Raw genomic sequence first — 21,865 nt, forward strand, 5'->3', positions numbered from 1 at the left:
GTGGTGGTGAACGCCGTTGATCGAAGGAAGAGCACCTCGGATGCGAGAACGACAAGGTAGGAAAAGAGAAGAGAAAGGAAAATGAATGTAATCTTAAGAAAGTTGATGACATTCTGTTTAGTAGGAAGTACTCTGGTACAATTGTTTAAGTTGTCGATCAAATCCGTAATCATTATTGTAATTATTGTACGCAGGACATGTTTTGCTGAGCAAGGGTAGGCCTTACATCTAGCAATTTGTTGAGAAAAATCACTTTTGGATCAAAAGATGTCATTGCTGTGTTTGCCTGACCTATGAGTGATGATAGAGAGATATAAGAAGAATATACTTGACAATATTCAAAGTGTTTAAGGAAAAATGAAAATAAGGAGGTTACTTAGTGCATATGAGAGAAATTAGAAAAATTTAGGAGATAGATGATTAAAGTTGATTGTAAAGTTCAAGAGTTATTCGGAGGGCAAGCACGGACCTGGGAGCAAGCCAGAGGGGAAGATCTATGACATCATACAACTCTTCTCATGACATAACCAGAGTAGGAAGGAAAGATAAGAAAGATGAGATGGGGAGAGAGAGGGGTGCAAGAAGTTGAAAGATCATTCACCGCAAGGAGGGCAATGCTCACTGAAGAAGGGAAAATGATATAGAGATGTGAAATTATGGAGAGAGCACGGGAGAAGGAAGAGAGAGAGAACTGGGGAGAAAGGAGGAGATAGGCATAGAGGTTAGGGGTGGAAGAGTGAGTAAGAAAGAGAGGAGTAAAAAGTCTTAAAGAAGGAAACACGACTTGTATCTGAAAGATATTTACACTCTAAATTTCAAGAATTTAAAATAAATTCTGATCAGCTGTGAACAAATACCAGTTGAATCTGATATTTATTTTTAATCTTAAGGATTAACTTTAGAATCTCAAAGATGTAATTCCACATCTTTTAGCTTCATATTTAAATCTGAAAAAGGTTAAATCTAAACCTCTGGCTGGTCAGTCACATTGGATTCATTTAAAATCCTTGAAATTTGGAGTGTAGAGGAAAACAGCAATGATAGGGTAAAGATGGGTGGAAAGAGGGGGGGGGGGCAGAATGGGATCGAAGAGGGTGGAGGGGAAGAGGAAAAGGGGGATTAAGAAACAAAGGTATGAAGAGGAAGAGAGAGATCAAGTTTTGGGGAAAGGGTTGAAACGGGGGCAGGCTTTGGAGGAAGGAGAAGAGAGATGGGAGATAAAAGAAGTAAGTTGATAACAGGAATCTGAGCCGGCTCGATGACGTAGGTATGTTGCCTGCAAAAACCCCCTTCACGGTTTCATCTAACTTAATAAAGCACAAATTACACGATAAGGCTGCCCAGAAGCAACCGTCCTGATGATGAGTTTCTCCCAGTAAACTCTCCATGTTCTCCCTGCCAAGTTTTAAAAGAAGTTCAGAAGGTGGAACATACTGCACGACCTTGCATCGGCCAGAAGAAACCAATCTCACCCAGAACATGTGTAGGACACAGGAGATGAACTCCAATTAAGGGTTCTCCATGCCTGGAAGTTTAATACTGCTATCTAGTTTACGTTAATTGTCTTCTTCTGGAAATCCAAGACATTTGATCTTTCTGAATGTTGAGATGTGTGTGTTTGTGATTAGAAACATTGTTTGAATCTTCAGCATCTTCACCAGATTTGAAGGTTACCCAAAGTGATGTGTTTGGGATTAACTAGAGGTGTATAGGTTCTGTAGAGAGAATACATGAAAGACCCTCTAAATCCAAAGTTTTTGCTTCTGAACAAGATATTCAGGTATGTAGAACAAATGCTGTCAATTTGAAATGACCTGTTGATATAAGAGGTCTATGAGATATGAACTTTTGTTTGTTGGTTGTCTAAGGAGAGTGCTGTGGGTGACAGTTTACTTTCTTTTCCAGAAAGATTTTCTCAGTATGATATTGCAGAAATTAGACAGTTCTCTTAACTACCCACTAATCTGTGCTCATGTTTGTTCAGTGGCATTAATAATTGCCTTAATTTGCACATCATTTTACCGTGCAATTGATTATTCTGATGACATTTCTTTTTGTACTGTTAAGATCCTTTATTATTAACCAACATTTAATCAATATTCTTGTTCACAGCATCTACCCTAAATGGAATATGACACTGTGAAATGATTTTACATTTTCTATCCCTTTTCAAGCTTAAAAGTGTTGACTTTTACTTTCTGATAGCTGAAATCCCCATGAAAAAAAAATTGAGATGCATTTAGAATCTCATAATGGTACTCATCTTTCTGAGCATCTGCATTCCGCTTTCAATGAATAGATGCTCATCCTCCACGCTTGCCGCATGGCTTATCCCTGCACGCTCAATTTAAGTTGCTTTGTAGTGAGCAGTCTCCGTTCATGAATAATTCATGAAGCGTGGTTTCTGGACTGCATCATGTGGCTATTTCGGGGAAGCTGACGCCTTGCCAAAGCATTGGAGACATAGCGGCCGATCTCAGGTTACCTCAATTTGGCATACCCTGATGTGATTTTTTTGGTGCCTGTTATTTTTCAGTAAACATCTTCTTTTAGCCTTCATTTGATGGGAGATACTTTGGTTTAACATTGTCCAGTAAAGTTTGTTGCCTCTGTTGTTCTGTTAGTAAATGGCAATTGTATTATTAAATCTTTCCATCTCTGCTTGGTCGTACTTAATCTGTCATAGTTATAATTCATCTGATTACATTTCTCTTTTCTTTTATCACCAAGGCCACATATCTCTTTCACTCTGTTTTAATTCTTATTTTATTCTTATCTCCTCTCTCGTTAACCTCTTCTCTCTGTCGCTTGACTATTATTCAACCTCCCATAAAGTTATTTATTGTAAAGAAACGCTTAACTTATTTTTTCAATTCAACATTGCCATTCTGAATTTGTTGCTACTTAGAATATAAATGAAATAGTCATATAATCATTCGCTCTCACGTCAGATATATTTTTTTTAATGAAAGTATGCATTTCTGAATGATTCTTCCATCTTCACTGTTGTCTCTCATCTCTCTCTCTCTCTGCCCCCCTCCCATCCTTTTTGTCTCCTCTTTCATTCTGTGTATACATGGCATGTAATTATCAGGAGCCATGGAATAGTATTAGTAATGAAGGAGGGGGGGGCTGACAAAGCAACAAAAATCACAATCAGATGGTATTTTCTATGTTTTTGTACACCATTTTTGAAAAAGGGGTGGGGGTTCAGCCCCCCCTAAACTCCCTGATTCCATAGCCCCTGCATATTAAACATCATGGATTTAGTCGCAGTATTTGATGTCTTCTTAGCTCTTGTGCTGCTTCCCAACCCCCCTGCCCCATGCATGGCATGATGCATGCATCGCCTCCTACCCTCAGAGTATGGAATGCTTGATGTGGCTGAAATAGAATTGAAATCTGGTAAACAGTTTTCCATCTCCTCCGGGACATCTCTTCCTAGTCTGCTAATCATCTCTCCATTTAATTTCGCTCCTCGTCCTCTCAACCCCACGTAACATTCATTAATGATGATGGTCTCTTATGAAGCGCACAAGGGAATGATATTAGCAAATGAAAATATGTCATAAATACCTCACGAGCATTACCAGCATTATCACATAGTAGTGTTTAAGTATTTAAAAACTAATTTTGTGTTGTAATTGAATTTCATTTTGGAATATGAATGAATAAATGAATGAAACTTTATTGACAAAGTCTATTGCCAAACCACATACATCTTTTGTAAAAATGTTGCTGGTTTGTTTAATATGAAGTACGACATTTGATAGCTCATAGCTGGTTTGTTATGAAGTGCAACATTTGATTAAGAAAATATGTCATAAATACTTTTTGATTAATACCAGTATGTGTATGAATCTTTGCAGCACTTTAAAATGAAATATGTGACGTATTTCAGTAATTTACTATGGATTTTTTGGGCTTTTCTTTTTAAAACTCTGCATTGGAATATAGTTCAGCCAGGCCTGACTAGCATTTGTGCTATTTTCTGGCTTCTTTTTCTAGTATATGTTTCATTATGCTGTCATTTCTCTGTGATTTGTATCATAATTACCTGTAAACATGTAAACATTGTTGGTATAAATCAAATCAAATATTTGAACATTAATTCATCTGCCATTGGTCCAATGGTGTTGTATAATGATGCCCCCCTCATGAAAGGTTACAATAGACACACACGACCGTTCCCTTCAAATCATAATTGGTTTCGTTAAACATTCGGAGTTAGAGAGGAAGAGATTTGTAGAGAGATAGTTAGCCGAAAATAATAACTTAATTAGGGGACCAGTATACGCTCTGCGTTGTAACACAAAGTTGTTTTCTGAGAGGAAGTATCGAATTGCATTGTCCAGAAGAACATGATTGATTATTTTTTCCTTGTTTCAAGGGAAATGGTTATCTGTATTGGGTTTTGTAACTAAGGGAGAGAAGCCTTGAACCTTTGATCACTTGACTTAGTTTGAGGTTCAGTATTTTGGATTTGAGATCACCTTCAGAAATTATCCACAAATTGCTTTGCATATCTGAATTTACATTGTAATAAAAACTATTATTACAACCTATTTCATTATTGCTAGAGGGTATTTATTATTGCTGTGAATAAAGTTAGACTAGCTGTTGCTATACCAGGATGTTTTCCCCAAACGCATGTACAGATTTATAAGACAAAGGAATAGTAAGCAAATCAATTGAGCAGATGTACACAAATCAAAGCACAGTTTTGATTGTGTTTTTATTACTTCTAACATTAAAGTTTCCTTATAATTTTGCCTCTTTTTTGGCATTACTTTTGGTAAAAGATCTAAAAAAGGCTAAAGTAATTATAATCAAACAAGTTATTATAACCATGAACATTTCAGTTAGGGGGTACCTGCGTATGTTTGGCTTTTGTCTTGAATAATATTTAGTATTAAAGTTAATTTTTTCGAACAATTGCTAGATTAGAGGCACAGGGAACCCTTCTTTATGCCCATTGTTTATTATTCTTATGGGAATAATCAATTGATACAATTATTCTGAAATGAAGAATTGTTAATGAGTCTGATGATAATTCAGTGGTCATGAGCTCATTGCTTGGATGAACCTCTTGGCAATGTATCATATTGGGAATACATGTAATTAGTTGAAATAAAAATTAACCTAAAATTGTTTTATACTTTCAAACATCTGTATTGTCTTGAAAAGACTCAACCCACATTCAGCCAGTAGGGTCTATGGGAAATGTGTGTTATATACGTAGTACTACATTCAGCCAGTTTTCAAGGGGTTAATCAGGTTATATGAAGAGGCGTGTGTTTCTTCTTTATTTGCATCATTTTTATATGAATCAGAAACAATTATGATGTTACGAGTGAACAAATCACTCTCATATTTGTTTCTTCTGAAAATATAATGTGCAAATAACCATCTAGAGATTATGGTATTGATGGACTTATTTCAGTTATAACTTCTTCCAAGAACATTCTTGTCAACAGAGGTCAGTGCTTCTTAATGGATTTTGTTTCGCAAGATGACATTAACAAATTAGTAACAAATTTAAAATGTATTGAATAAGGGTTTTACCATTTACATCCATTACACTTATGTTCCCATAATATTTTCACATTTATATACATATTGAATGAAGCTCGAGAAGTACTATTATATATATCATGACACTTAACTTTTTAAAATATAGCAAATCTATGACTACATTATACAAATAAAATAAAATATAAATCTACCAGGACTTAAATAAATTGGCATTAACAACTATTCATAAGTGAAAGGTGTGATGGGGCTTTTTAATGCTACCATATTTTTTCTCATCTAGGTAGGGCCTGTAGGTTTTTCTGAGCTGATGTAGTGTTAGTGTGGTGTATGAGTGCTTGGAGCTGGATCTCCCTACTTGTATTACAATTAAAAAAAATATGGAGAGATATCTGCAGTTTCATTTAGTAACATCTGCAGAAGTTGAACAGGACGACCGCGAGAGAGATACCATTCTGTAGCTACCAATAGGCATGCAGTGATCATACAGATCCTCTGTCGTCGGGGGCAACACTGCTCCGTGTCTAGTCTCAGAATAGCGCCCAGGATTGGATGTGGCATTGATGTGCATCGCAAAGATACAACGCCCTCGTGGCTCCGTCATCAAAATTCTTTGAGGGTCATTGTGATATTGTCCTGATGGAGAGGACAGGCAGTTTACCTGAAGTAGATTCTTCTGATTTTCGTTGCCCTTTTAGAAATTATTTGATTTTAATCTGGATCTTTCCTGATTGTGTGAAATGGGTCTTTATCATTGAGTTTTTTAATGTAAAATTATAAATTATGTAAAAAAAGTGCCATTGGATAAGACAAGAAATTTTAATAGGTTTTTGAATATTTTTGTTTTCAAATATTTCATCAAATCATCGGTACAATAATAATGGTGTGGATTTATAGAGTGCGCACATAATAACCAAAGATACTCACTACACTATCCCAGGTTCTCTTGTATATAAACAAACTGCAAATATAAATAAACTCTGCGAAATAATGTAAGTTTAATGCACTATAAGCAAAAGTTACAAACGGTATGTACAATTTTGCATTGCTCATCAGAATTCCTTGCTACAAAGTATCCGGGAAGTAATAGTGATATCAGGGGCCCATCTTACAAAGAGTTACGTTTGATTCGATCAATCGTAAATCTGGAAATCCATCAGTGTCATAATTTTTTCTACAGGAGATTTGCACAATGTCCTTTGTAAACAAAGAGAAGCACAATGAATTTTCCAGAAAACAATAAATGCATGAATATACATAATAGTTAGAAAATATTTTGAATAAACATGCATAATAGATGTTGACGTTGCTGGCTTACCATAGTTGCAATTGATCGGATCAATCGCAACTCTTTGTAAGACAGGGCTCAGCAGGAGTTTATGCCCTCATGTATTTAAGATAAATGAGAGTAATTGCAGTAAACACTGATGTGACGAGAATGTCTGTAAAACCAAGATTGTCACTATATCCTCATAGATCTAGATCTGGTACAGTTACACAAACTGAACTGAGTGATTTCATGAAATTCAAATTGAATACTGATTACACTGAAGATTGCCAATACAGATGTGTGACATCGTAATATTACTATTTCTTGGAAAAAATAATCAACATTTGACTCGAATCCAATTCTTATTTCCTAATTTCTCAGCAATTACACACAATCTCTTCCAGAATCCTTTAGCAGAATTCTTTTTATTTATGAAAACTTTGTGGTCATGTAATTGGATTATGCGCAAATTCATTTGAAATCATCACCACAACTGGGCTGAACTGACATTTATCGTTAAAATGTGTGGGTCTATACAACAAATTTTAGATTGTTTTGTGCAAGAAAGACTTAAATCTAATGGGATAGCACAATGTTAGCATCGTTATCGCTCCGAGATACTACTCATCCTTCATATTTTGCTACATCATGCATGTAATACTCAACAAGTCCCCCAAGAGAAGAGGGAAAAAAATCCTACTGCCAATAAACCTGTAAAATCTGACACTCGAACTTGGCAACCGGCCCCGACACTTTTTGAATTCTCATTGCCATGGTTACAGCGCTCTGTCTCTCTCTCTTCACCACTCTCCCCTTCCCTACCAACTTGCCCATGCCATAGTTTGGGTTATTATTTCTGATTAGGAACGGAGCGTTTTCGCAGGGTACGGTGTTTCAGCGTTCTGGGAAAGAATCAATTCTGCAGGATGTGTTGGATTATGGTACAGTGAAAAGTGAAAAAGAAAGGTGTAAGATGGAGGATTTTTTCCCCATCCGATTACTAGATCAAGTGGGTTTATTAGAGATGACAGATGTGTTAGTTATGGCCTCCCTAACTCACACTGTAAAGCCTCTATGGGTGCGTTTATGCACCACTTTTTTACCCAAGAATCATGATTCTGCAGAATCACGGTTGCGTTTAGTCAAAAGTGAAAATAAATGTCTTTCAAATCACAAACATGAACCACGGAAAAACGGGCGTTTGGAAAGACGTTTCTGTAGAATCATGAACGAAAAAGGTTGTATAAATGTAATCGTGATTTGAATCACGATTTTATGACGTCATTGTGTCGGGCTACTTCCGGTGTATGTGCATATGCTCAGTGTATGGGTCAAACTGCGCACAGAATCAGCCCGAATCAGAAGAGAAACGGCATTGGAATGAAAGTCGTCTAAACCCTGATTCTCTGGTATTGTGATTCAGGTTTGTGTTTTGAATAATGATTCAAATCATTACCTTGCTTACAATGATCATGGATGCTTCTTTCCATGCTATGATGAAATAATGACTCTGGACATCTTATCTCTTTCTTCCTGTCTCTCTTTTTCTTTTTTCTCTATATTGATCTCTCACAACCTCTGTCTCCTGCGAGCAGTTGATAGTTTTTTATTACGGATATAGGTCATAGTTCTTCTATGGATGCGAATTGACTCATACCCTTTTCTTGAGCCTTATTATGCCAATGTCCATTTTCTCCTGAAGATATATGTTAAAATGAATTTGTCTTAAACCACAAATATTCAAAGTAATTCTGATTGACTTTGGTTAGTGAAAAGCTGAACTCCAGATTTAGATTAAAAAGATATGACTTCAAATCATTTGCAAGTTTAAAGCAGATATTTAGGATTTGGATCTAAATCCATACTTTGATTGGTCAGTAAATTAACCTCAATAGATTTGGATTTACTTTAAATTGTATGATTAAACAAAAGGATTTACTTTAAATCCCTGTAATTCAGAATGTAACCCATATTACGTCAGTTCTATGTTGGAAATTGGTACCCGACTTTCATAGACTACATTTCTTACTTCATGTTTTTGGTTTTGGGTCAGGTAGAATTCCTGTACTTACCCGACTCCTTTGACGGGTTGCCTATGGTAACCATAAACAAATGCCAACTGCACCACCTTTGTAATGCCAACAGGCAGCATGGTCTAGATTTTGTTACAGAGTTTGCGTGATGTTATTCAAATAACCTAAGTTAGGTGTGAATCTACTTCAAATATTGTATCAATAAAAAGGAGGGTCGTCTTAATGCAGAAATAATTTTGTGTTGGCCAGAGGATGAAATATACTGTTACGATTCCTGGAAAATTCAGGGTGTATGTTAATGAAATGTCTTGAAAATTCTCGACAGTTATTTGGATGTAAACAAATTTTACTTTAAAGTTGAATTTAATTTTTTGTTCTTCCACTCAGATTCTGCATTTCCCTCTCTCAATTTGTTTAGATCCCCAAATCATACCACTCCAAATAAATGATATAGCTGTACAATAACTCTGCATGTCTGCAGCCGATAATAAACAATCTCTGTTTTGAACCTTATCTACTTTCCCTGCTTTACTCACATCCATGCAGTATTACATGTTTCATATTTTATTTTAATGTCTGGGGAGTTTTTCATCGACCAAAATATTCAGTGAATTTCACCGACAAATAAGCTCTGAACCAATCAGATGCAGGGATTTCAGTAACTTATAACAATAGTCACTGAAGTGTTTGTTTTATGAAATGCTCCCCATTACATTGAGGGGTTTCCCCTTATGATTCATCACAGTGAAACTCAACAAAGTTTTTAGATTTTTGAAAATGTTCAAAAGTATTTCTACATGTGAAGGGTTTTGGTTTGATGATGGTGCGGAGCGCTCTGGGAGATGACTGGCGTGTCTGGGAGACAGGAATGAAAGATAAACATCTTTCAAGAATCGTATGAGAATGTGGGACAAAATGTAGAGGTGAATGGAATCGTGTGACTTTTGTCAACCCAAAGGATTTCTGAGTGATAGATGGGACGAGATAGAGAGAGGCTTGAATGTTGGATTTTGTAACGGGATGGGGAACAAGAAAAGACAGAGAAAGTGGGAGAAAGGCAATGCTATTAAGAAGAAATATAAGGAAGAGAGCAGAAGGAGGAACTTGAAAGATCTATTTGAAACATGTCACATAATATGAGTAAGGCAAAAGAATGAAAGAGAGGGAGATGAAATTAATAAATGCAGATTACTTGATGTGCTTAATTTCTCTTTATTTTATGATATGAAATCAAATTTCATGTTATACATAATGGGCCATCAAACTGAGTCATTTTATCGATAACATTCATACATCAATTTAAATGTATTGAACTATGATGGACTTTTTCAAAGATTTTTTAATGGATTTTCTTCTTTTTTTCTTGTCTTTTTCCTTTGTATTTATAGAGATGCTGAAGGGTCAAGTAATACTCCATGTAGACTTCATAGAAGATCGGCACTAAGAAGAGTACACACTTTGGTAAGTTTAAACATAAGTGTCATCCATGAGAACAGCCACCTCCCGGGGGGGGGGGGGCCAGTCAAATATATTGCTGTACACACGCGTGACCAAAAAAACGCGTTTAAAGGGGTGTTTTTTCAGTTTTGGATGCGGTCCGCGCGTGGACTCGTTAAGGGTATCAAAAACACCGATGGGGAGCCACCTTATGCTACAGTCACTCTGGCAAATAATGAATAGGAATGTTGAGTTCTGTAGGTTAGGGAAGATCTGGCCAAAAACTTGGTGGCAGTCGGGGAAGGAGTATAAAATGCTGTCCAGAAGTTTGATTTACGGCATTGATATTTACCATACAAGATAACATTCCAAAGATTATGATATGATTATAAAGGGGGTCAGGGTGAAAAGATACCTTGCTGATCGATCAGGGAAGTCACCTTAACCCTTTAAAAGCCATATTGACTAACATTGTGTGATAAACTCCTGTCATGGTAAGAAGAGGCTTAACAGACCTGGTGCCCGCATTCTTGCATCAAGGTGTACTTGATTAACCCAGGTGAGAAATTCTTTCCAATTGCTGACTTGGCTCTTCCGCAATTCCGTGACCCTAAATCCAAGCTCATCACATCGCACCGATTATTGTGTTCTCCCCTCCTGTGCTTCGACACAACAAAACCAGACTCGTCAAATTAGGTTTAGCTTTGCGAAATGCTTCGTGACGCAGGCTACATGTGGTAGAGCGCTCACATAGGACCAGAGCTGGAGTGGTAATATCATTTTGGAGAATTCAGGAAGGTCGCTAGTTCTAAACTATGTTGGTTGGGTCAGCTGAGGAATTTAGATGGAGTTTGCATGGATTCAGTATCTCCTGGTGTTAAATTTTGAAATAAAAAATGGAGGGGCAAAAAGACCTACATGCAACACACATCTGTCAGGATAAACACCATTGATTATCAGGTTATCCTATGGTGAATATTTGACATTTATGTGCCCATCACCATATTTTTTTGCAGATATTTCTGAAAAAAATCTATGAAGGGCTTAACTGACGTGTGTGCAGTGATTCATAATGTAGGTAGAGCAGCAATCTTAGTCTGGTGACCCATGATCAAATTCAAATCAACACATGCAGATTTCATTTTATAAGGCATTATATTCCTTTTTTTGAGGAGTCCCTCAGGGATGCTGTTGTTCTCTAGTTTTGTTTTTTGCATTCCTAGTAGGGAGTGGACACTGGCAACCAAACACAAGTCTGTTTTAGTTTCTTGGAGAGGTCGCTCTTCTTGGCCGTCTTGGCAACATGATGTGACAGTGTGATGTATTCTGGGGTTGGTAACCACTCCTCATGGGTGAGAGCTGATGGATGTCTCTCCTCCAGTTCTGTATGAAAGCAGTTCATTTAATTCCATTATACTTATTGTTGAATCAGAGAAATCTTATAATATCACTCCCTTAGATAGTATCATGGTCCTTAATGGATTGTGCCCTTTATAACAAGATACTTCAAATAATTTGCATATCATTGCTGCAGCTTCGTGGTCCATTCATTCAGTACATTTAGGATTAAAACCACTAAAGTATTCATTTTCAACATGTTCAACTCCTGGATTGAGTGTGGCTAAAAGTAGATAGCGTCCTTCCGAATGGTAACCGTTCCAAAGGACCAATTTTGCAGCAGAAGTTTGAAGCCATGATGATGTGATGTGGTCCACAAGCTAGACAATAAAGTAAATCACATCTTCAATTCTCTGTCATTCCACCTTTCGCGATCACATTTCTATCTTCTTCATGAGGTCACGAATCTTTCAAAAGATCCACTCTTCCCTCTTTCCTGTCTCTCTTGATTTGTTTTTTAAACCGATCTCAATTTTTCTATAAAACTACCTGTACATAAGCATAATAAACTATGGCTTTGCCCGTTCTAGTTGTGAATTCGTTGGTAGTAATTATTGCAAAAGTTGGACAGGTTCACCCTTTCACCTTTGATGTACCTCTCTCTCTCTCTGTTTGTCTCTCACTTTTATAATAATAATAATCTATCTCTCTTTCTCTCCTTAATGACTCTCGCTGTTCCTCTTTCCCCCAACATACCCGTATATTTCCTATTGTCCTTTAGGGGTGTTCTATCGCCAGGAAACGGGTCCAGGTGGTTTTTCCTAATCAACTTTGACGCAGATAGGCCCGGATCTCAAAGTTCCCTGTTTGGGTGTCCCTGCGCAACTATGACCTAACACATAGAGCATCCTCTTTCCTGTATTGTATCCACCAAAATGAAACCATGCTACAAGTGCACAGGCAGTCCAGGGCAAAGCCTGGTGTAGATTTAGTAGTGCGACATCGGGAAGTAGAGCGGGTAGTTGACGAAGGCTCGTTGGTGTCGATTATGATGTCTTTGCGGAAAATGTCAATGGAGGCAGTGAATGGCTGAGTGGCATACGGATATTGGATGTAAATAAGCTTTAAGGTTTAAGGAACGATTTTCAGATCCTGGTGGAGTTGTGGTAATGTTTCTTGGTCTCCTGCATCATCATCATTGTCATCATCATCATCATTACCATCATCATCCAATTGCTTTATTATCATCTGAAAATCCTTGACATGTGGATTATTATATGGGATCATTTGGAGCCCCTCTACTGTCTGATGACATCATTCTCTCATAATCCTGGTCACTATCACCAACGTCATCATTGTAATCTTTGCAGCAAATGTTTTAAGAAAATTGTCTGTAGTTGCAAGGAGCTGGAAGCTCCTTGGTAGTTGCTACCATTTCAGCAAAACAATTTACAACTTGGCCTTTTCCTTGACTGCTTCAACATCATTATTGAGGCCGTTTTTTAAATTTATCTGAGTCAGCAATCTGCACCACAGATTACACATGAGCCCAAATATCTGTCATCTGATATGTAAAGAGTTGGTACAACTTAATTGCACTGTTTATTAGCAATAAATAACCACTAGATATCAGCATAGGCTGAACTAACAATTCTCTTTGGTCCGTTATGTCGATGATTGTTGTAATCATTATTCTGCTGCATATATCACCAGCATCTTAGTAATTCTTAAATACCATCAATGCAATCAGTACTACCACCAATGCAAACATCAACATCATAAGCATCATTATAATTATCATCATCATCATTGTCATGACCATCATCATCATCATCACCATCATCGGGATCATTCCTTAATTGTTTCATCTCCTTGATTCTCAGCGATATCTTCTCTTTTCATCACCATTCCTTCCATCCTCATCTTAAAGCATCGCATGACTATTATTTAATTTTGGGATTGATATTTGGAGATATTTGCTCTGTCGGACCCCATCCGCAGCAAAATGATGCTGTCTGTAGTACGGGTAAGGTTCTAGATAATGGATCATGGGGTAATAATATGCAGCGCTCAGATACATATTTGTATGAAGCACTATACAAATGTTGCATATTATTATTATTATTATTATAATATAGCACTGACGTACAGAGGGGGGGGGGGGCTTGGGGGCTCATGCCCCCCCTAATTTTTCACCACCAAGAAAAAAAAAAGAATAAAGGAAAGAGCGAAAAGTAAATAATTTTCTGAATATTATGTCAAAATGTATCACAAAATTGGGTTTTTGTAATAAAAATGTCAAAAGTTTTGCTCGATCGCGTCGCTCACTTGCAACTTTTTATAAATTGTACGCGATACGCCATATCTAGCCCCCTAGCTACAGTCTATGAAAAAAAATGTGTTATAGCAAAATCATTTGATCTACTTTAGTAATAACATTTTTCATGACAACCCATGTCTATATGTTTTACCTTTAACAGACCGGTGAGCCGGGCTCCCCGAGGACAGGACGCAGCAATCGTCAAAGATCTCCCAGTACGCCCAACGCACCAGACCCCAAGATGTTGCAGAGAGGGCTGGTAAGTCATTTGCTTCCGTGACCTTGAACTTGAACTCTTAGTAGCATCGTTAACGCATGCCATTGTGGCTTCTGTCAAAGAAGGCAAAGTAGATTCCTGGGCCCGGTAACACGAAGCTTTGCAATGGATAGCTAATATATGAAAGAATGATGCTGTTTGGTTCCTGGTCAGTGTTATGATCAAACTGTGCATGCAACAAAGCTTTTGATTGGTCGATGCTATTTAGCGATTGATCACAAACCTTTGTGTTAAGGAGCCCTGATATTCAGTGTAGTAAAATCACGCGAAATCGTCATTACGCAAACATGTAATAAAATGAGGTCACCACAGTGAATCGATAACAGCGAGAGCGCTGCACATTGCCAACGGTTCACAGAGATTTGCACGCAAACCTATGAGAAACAAGCGAGAGCGAACGATTCCACGAGCTCTTCCCCCTTCTTTCCCTTCCCGGCGATTTGTCCCAAAACAAAAGGATTTCCGCAAACTACGATACTTTGTTTTTCAACTTTATTAGCATCCGATCTATCCATGCCGATTAGATTTTTACCGTGCCATTTTGTTATAAATTAGCAAAAGAAAATGTAAATCAGTTTTGTAAAGCTGAATAAAACGACTGGTAGGCGTTTATGACAGCCGTCATTCACGTAAACTTTTGTATCCGGTATGTACACAACGTCGTACTACTACAGTGATATTGAAGGTTATTTGCGTTAGTATATATATTCAGAGCCGAGGTGATAGAAACGGGAGCATAAGATCGACATGTACAATAAAAACCAGTAAAAACTATAGAAAAATTATGAGTCCTTGATGCAGTTCACTGACACAGTGAAGGAATTATCAGGATCATCAATTACAAAACAGATGAACATGATGATATTATCAAACTTACATGACTTGTCCACTATCACATGAATCATAATATCCCTTATTTTTCCTTTGGCTTTATAATGATTGTTAAGTGCAGAAAAGGGGGAAACGGTGACTATTTTAACTGGTACTGGCTGGTTGGTCCCGTAGTCAGTTAGCATGCATGTTTTGTAGGCCTACATTCACAATGATCACGATGGTCAGAGAACAATTTCCCTCATTCCTCTCAATTCTCTCTTATCATGTTTATCATTACATGTATCATGTGTATACCAGGGAGATGGGGTTTGGTGTGTGCATGTAGTTACTAACTGGTGTGTGCATGCAAGGAAAGATACCTGAGGTATAGGCCTTAGTTTGTGTGTAAGTTCATTGAGCATGTTGGGTCGGCTCTTCGGTCAAGAGCGCGGGTGCTGTGTGCGTCATCGCACGGTGCAAGCTTCTGTGTCAAATACGCGCGAAACGACTAATAATAGGCTACAAAAATCACTCGACCATGCTGCCGCTCTGCGAATTCGGTGTGCGAAGATTACGTAACATTCACCGAAATTAACGCTACACCGTAATGACGATTTCGTGTTATTTTACTACACTGATATTGGAATTCACAGTCAAGACACTCTTCAGAAACACCCCAAACTAGTCACTAGCTGGCCTAAACATCAATACATGTATGTTACTTTCCTTTGCAGGTGTATTATGATAATCATGGCTGAAAATCTTGATTATCATTAAGTTCATAAAAGGAGATGTGAGAGTTGAGTAGTAGTATCAGAAGTATCATATTTATGGCGTACTCTTGGTAGAAAGCGAGTTTGACTGTCCTAAATCAGTAATTTCAAGTTAAGTGTCCTCAATCCTCATTTTCTGGTTCCTTAGTGAGAATGTTCAGTTTTCTAATCCTGAATGCAACAGAAAAGTATGTAGGCCTACCTTTTATAAACAGCCCATCATAACAAAAAAAAAATCAACACAAACGCTTCATATCAGGATGAAAAATTGTTTTATTTGCGAACATCCGTAAAAGAAGAGTTGGGACTAGTTATCCATCCTCATCTTCATTGAAAGAGAAAAATATATTAGCCTGTACTTATTTCATCAAAAAGGGCAAACCTTTGCCTGATAACCTGTAAAGTTACAATTACTTCAAAATGTCAACATCGATTTAAAGATAAATTCCAGTTTTGGGAGCGATCTCAAAATGACTTTTTACAGAATTTAATATAAGGATCACCAAATTGTCTGTTTGTATGAATAAAAAATTTGTGCCAAAGGATTCTGGAAGAAATTGTGTAATTGCTGAGAAATAAGCAAAATAAGCGCGGATTCGGTCACTTCCGTCGGGTCTTTATTCCAGCAATAATAATACACTGTCATACACTGTCCCACGTGTGCCTATCTGTGTTGGCGATCTTCAGTGTGATCGTTTTTTAGCTAGATATTATGATTTCACAAAGTTAAGTTTATGTAACTGTACCAGATCTAGATCTACGATGATATATCAATACTTTACCTTGGTTTTACATACTTTCTCACGAAATCAGTGTTTTACTGCAACTACGTTCATTTAGCTTTAAATAGGTGACTGTTGGTATGTCGAACAGTATGATCATGAATATGCAAATTTGATTGGCCATCGCTAGCTTTGCAATTGACTGCAATTTTTTTGTGTCACCTATCCCCAATTCCTGTAAGAAAATTAGTCACTTGATCCTGAAAAACTCTGTCAGAATTTATTTATATTTTTTAAGTGTCTTGAGCAAGATAAAAGTGCGCCTTTCATTATTGAAAAGAAATATCAAAATGCAGTCGGTTTACATTTATGTATCCTAGAAATCAAATATCACATTAGTCAATACTTCAACATGCATGTGTTTGAAAGGAAATGAGTAATAACACAATTGATGCCGATCATTATCTTGATTTCAAGTGCTTCTAATGGAAAGTATGAAATATTTTATCAGGGACTATCTTTAGAAACTTGTAATGCACATGAGAATATGCACATTGCACGTATGAACTCTCTTAAATGTGGCTTGCGTTCTTTGAACCTGAGGCTCAAATCAGCGGAATCGCGAAGCTCGTGTCAGCAAATACCAAGATCCTAAAACCAATTGTTGACTCACACCAGGAAAAAAAATCAAAATAATTTCCTTCCGTCCTCTGGCCTGGCGGCGGACCTCGCAGTGTTTTTTCTTCTGTTGATTGGCTGTGAAAATGTGGCTTCCACTTCAGAGAAAGCATAAATAGAAGAATCGTCCCCTATAAAACAGAGCTCTGTCTGAGAAAAATATGATCAATTTTCTCAACTATCCCCCCCCCCCCTCCTGTAAAAAAATCAAACTGCATAAAAACAAGTTCCTTTGTCATGATTTCCTGCTTTTATACATACATTATTCACAGACTCTTATACCTATTTCCCACTAGTCTTGAAAATTCAATTAAATTTGGTTTTATTGTGAGAAATAATTACATGACAAAACTCCAAAGACTCATATCATATTTACGAAGTAAAAACATGTACATGATTATGACCTAGGTTGAAACAACAATAAAATGGATAAAAAATTGAAATATTTGAATATTAAAATGAGTAATTTTGAAAAATCAATTGAGGTAATTGTAGTTTGTCGCAACCATCCTCTGTACATGTAAGACAGGATATACTCCGTCTGACACAATAAATATATCTCCACTGCGAAGAAATTTAAGAAACCATATCATTAGCCATGTTTTCATTCATGTATAATTTACCCTATTTAAAACAGATTTCTTTATGAATACCGACCTGGGGTCCGTAACACAAAGGTTAGCGATTAATTGCTAATATGAAAGAACGATTCTGATTGGTTCCTAGTCATTCTACTGAGTAAAATGCGCATGAAACACTGATCTTGATAGGTCATTTCATTTAGCGATTTTTTGCTAACCTTTTGTGGTACAGGGCCCTGAAAACTCTTTTCCTCCTTTGTAAAAATCTAATAGGTTGTCACATTTCGCAAGATTACATCTGCTCCATGATATGGGCAAGAAGTCTGACAGTTGTATTCATTCACTCCCTAATCTCATTATAGGATAATCCAAGGTGATAATTGGTTGAATGGGATTAAGACACTTGATAGATTATAGGGATTAGGGGATTGAGGATAAGGGGAGTTGGGTTGAGTGGCTTTGTGGTGGGAGAGTGCCAGAGTGGTGTTAGCAATATGTACCCTTTTTACACAGGATTTTTTTAGCCCCGGACTATCGCTAACCCCGTACTATTTTTTTTCCTTTTTACACATGCCAAATTGTTATTGCTAACCCCGGATAAGGAATGCTTGCTTTTCACACACGAAACTCGCTAACCCCGGACTAGTGGTAGCTCATTCACTCGTACCCTTTTTACACACGCTAGATTTTCCTTAACCCCGTACTATAAATTGCCATTTAGCCCCACCTATAGTACGGAGTTAAGCTAAGCCCACTTTCGTTTTACACTAGCGATCTTAACCCCGTACTATCGCTCTTAGCACCGCAATTGCTGGGATAACCCTGCTTTTTTGCAGGGCCAAATAATCCCGTACTAAAGGTGGGGTTAGCCCACTTTGCAAAAATGCTGTGTAAAAAGAAAGTGGGCTAAGCTTAACCCCGTACTATAGGTGGGGCTAAATGGCAATTTAGCCCCACCTATAGTACGGGGTTAAGGAATTTTTAGCGTGTGTAAAAAGGGTAATGGAAGACTGTGCAGTGTCATAAAACACCTTATCAATACTAAATCAGATCGTATTAGGTGGTTTCAGACCGCCTCGAAGTTCGCCAGTTCCAGGTATTCTCTGATCGGGAAATTTACCCCGATCAGAAAATACCAGGTATTTTGGCGGTCTGAAAGCAAATTACGCGTAATATCCCCGAAAGAAAATACCCGATAAATAGTAGGTACTTGGCGAAATTACGAGAACTTTCGCGGGGATTTTTCCAAGGTCGTGGGTATTTTGGCGGTCTGAAAGCAAATTACGGGAACTTTTAGCCCAGCGTGTCGTTGGGTGCGGCGTCGTGCATGGGTTGCTGCTGGGCTAGTGATTTTGAATTTCGCGCCTTGCTGCTTATCAGACCATACTGCGCATGCTCGTAACTTCAGGAACTTATCCCGAAGGGTATGTTTCAGGGCGGTGTGAATGCAGGAATAATTAATGGGTATTTTTCAGCCTAAAAAAGTTCTCGTAATTTAACGGGGATTCTTGTGATCGAGGCGGTTTGAAACCACCTATTGAGTGTAATCAGGGATCTCAGTCAGTCGGCAAGCCCCTGTGTTAATGAGCAAATGGGCAAGATTTATCCAAGTCCTCTCGTGGCTGAATACATGTCCCTGCAAAATCTCGTGAATTGTGAGACTTTCTTTCTCAAAGAATTTAACCACTTTCTCCTTGTGTAAAATTGATTATTTTTGTACCATGGGGAAGAGTAAATGATATTCTTTTATATCGGTCATTTCTTTTGAATAAAATATTTTGATAAATAAGTGAATTTTTTACCTGAAAAGATGCATCAAACAGAATTTTCTTCCTCTGTTTTCACTTGCAGATTGTGCAACATTTTGTGTTTTAGGCACAAACATTATTTATATCATGAGAAAGCTCAAACTCTATACTTTCTTACAATGTCACTCTTGATATGTGGCATCTTTTAGATGGGTCAGCAGCCAGCTTTTTCCATCAAGATGCAAGACGAGATTTCTAAAATTTCTGAGTAACATAAAATCCAGAGTTCTGATTGGCTGAATAATGTTTTCACAACAACATGCGCGGGTAATTTGAAGAGATTACCACATGGTGAGTGTGACCTTGCAGAGGCCCAGTGTGGGGAACATTGGAATTTGCGTGGGTGTGTGGTCTCAATGACCAATTAGAGCGCAGTATTCTTGTTTTTGAGCTGCTAAATGTACTTGGCCTATGAAAAGCTGGCTGCTGACCCATCTAAAATACATCTTCTTATAAAAATTATATCATATTAAAGCTTAGATCTTCAGCTTTATCATGATTTAAAAATCATTTGTGCCCAAACAGAAATTAAGTGTGAAAACAACAACTTTTGTTGCATGAAAAAAATTATTTTGTTTCATGTTTTATATCAAAAGTGTTCCCTATATTACAACATTCTTTTAAAAATCCAAACACATGACCTGAATTAATGATTATTCTTCTTTACAAAGATACCAAAAACATGAAATTTTGTCAATATTTAGAGCAGCAATGGCCGAATAAAAAGAGGTGTTCTGGCTCGCACCAAGCTCATTAACAATGCAAAACCCCTCTAGTCATGAATATCACTTGGATAAAAGAAGCTACTTTTTCAGGGCTTGCGACTGACTGATCTCCTCCTAACTCCCTGGTGTAATGTTAACCAAACTACATGTTCTGATCAGTATTGGCATTGTAACTCTTTCCTGATTTTTTTATTACTTTTGGACATGAAACTCGGCGGTTGCTCATGATTTCTTCAATTCAAGTGCCTGGTCTTGATCAACAGCTGTATAAAAACAATCTGGACGAACTCTAAATTTCACCTTGACTTGGTGATATAGATGAACTCCTTCCTGATTGTTGAATATTTCCTGTGGAATGAAAACAAACAAATATTTCCTCTGAAATTAAAAAGAAACAAAAATTTCCTGTGAAATAAAAACATGCAAGTGTTTATGTGAAAATTAAAAATCGAATCATTCCTATTGTATATAAAACTGACCATTATCTTTAATTTTCAAATTTCTATTGTCAATGTTTGTTGAAAATATCATTTCTTGGATGAGCAAGTGTGTCTGGACAAAGTTATCCTCCACCTTGAAGTATAGTCAAACCCCACCCTTTCTTATTCATTATTTCCTTTGCAACTGGAAAAAACAAATGTTTCCGATATATAACTCGCAAACACATTCAGATGTCAGAAGTGCATGTTTTAAGTATGTTACTTGTATCCCAATGAATGTAGGCGGTCATATTTATGTTCCTCCTTGAAAACAGAGACAAACTCCACCCTCCTTATTAATTATTTCCTACTCAAGAGAACAAATTCTTTATCACAGACAAACCAACAGTTGTCTTCAAAATGCCTGCTTGTATATTGTTGGAAATTTATTTCTTGATGGATACACAGTTGAGTCCCTTTTTAAAGAAAAATATAGAGACAGACCCCTTTCTCATGAAGATTAAAGGGATGCTCCAGGCTGAAAATATTTATATCTAAATAAATAGAGTAAAATTCACAGCAATTTGCTGCAAATTTCATCAGAGTCTGATGACAGTTGGTGAAGTTATGGCATTTTAAAGATTTGCATTATTCCGGTGAAACAGTTCTCAGCATGTTTTCATGAATATTCAATGAGCAATCTAATGATTCCATATCTCCACTTGTTTTGTATTTTTATATGAAATTAGGTTAATTCAATTTTTTTCCTTTTAAGAGCAAAAAATATTGGAATAACAATCGATTAAGTGCATTAGTTCTAGGCATGTCTTCATGAATATTCAGTGAACAAACTAATGATGTCATATCCCCAATTGTTCTTTTGTATTTTGTTATATGAAATTAGGTTTATCAAAATATTTGAATAACAACTGATTAAGTGCATTAGATATTCATTGCTGCAACCTATTTCATTCCAAGGGAGACATATTATTCACACATGTATGAAAAAATGAAACAATTATTATTTCATGCAATAACATAAGAGAAAGGAAAGTGGGGATGTGACATCATCAACCCATCTAATGAATATTCATGACAACATGCAACTGTTTTCTTCATTTATTGCTTAACTTTAAAAT

At 37.0% G+C, this 21,865-nt stretch overlaps 1 protein-coding gene across 1 annotated transcript in view; it reads left to right on the forward strand.

Moving 5' to 3' along the window:
• Positions 1–17,393, forward strand: part of LOC135156686 (uncharacterized) — a 90,106-nt gene extending 72,713 nt beyond the window's left edge. The window contains exons 2-3 of the mRNA XM_064109660.1: positions 10,224–10,296; positions 14,091–17,393. Of these exons, the coding sequence (XP_063965730.1) occupies positions 10,224–10,296; positions 14,091–14,210 (193 nt within the window). The 3' untranslated portion in view covers positions 14,211–17,393. The remainder of the gene's footprint in view (positions 1–10,223; positions 10,297–14,090) is intronic.
• The last annotated feature ends 4,472 nt before the right edge of the window (positions 17,394–21,865 follow it).

Source organism: Lytechinus pictus, chromosome 14 (genome assembly GCF_037042905.1).
Source record: "Lytechinus pictus isolate F3 Inbred chromosome 14, Lp3.0, whole genome shotgun sequence".
In the NCBI taxonomy this organism is placed as follows: domain Eukaryota; kingdom Metazoa; phylum Echinodermata; class Echinoidea; order Temnopleuroida; family Toxopneustidae; genus Lytechinus; species Lytechinus pictus.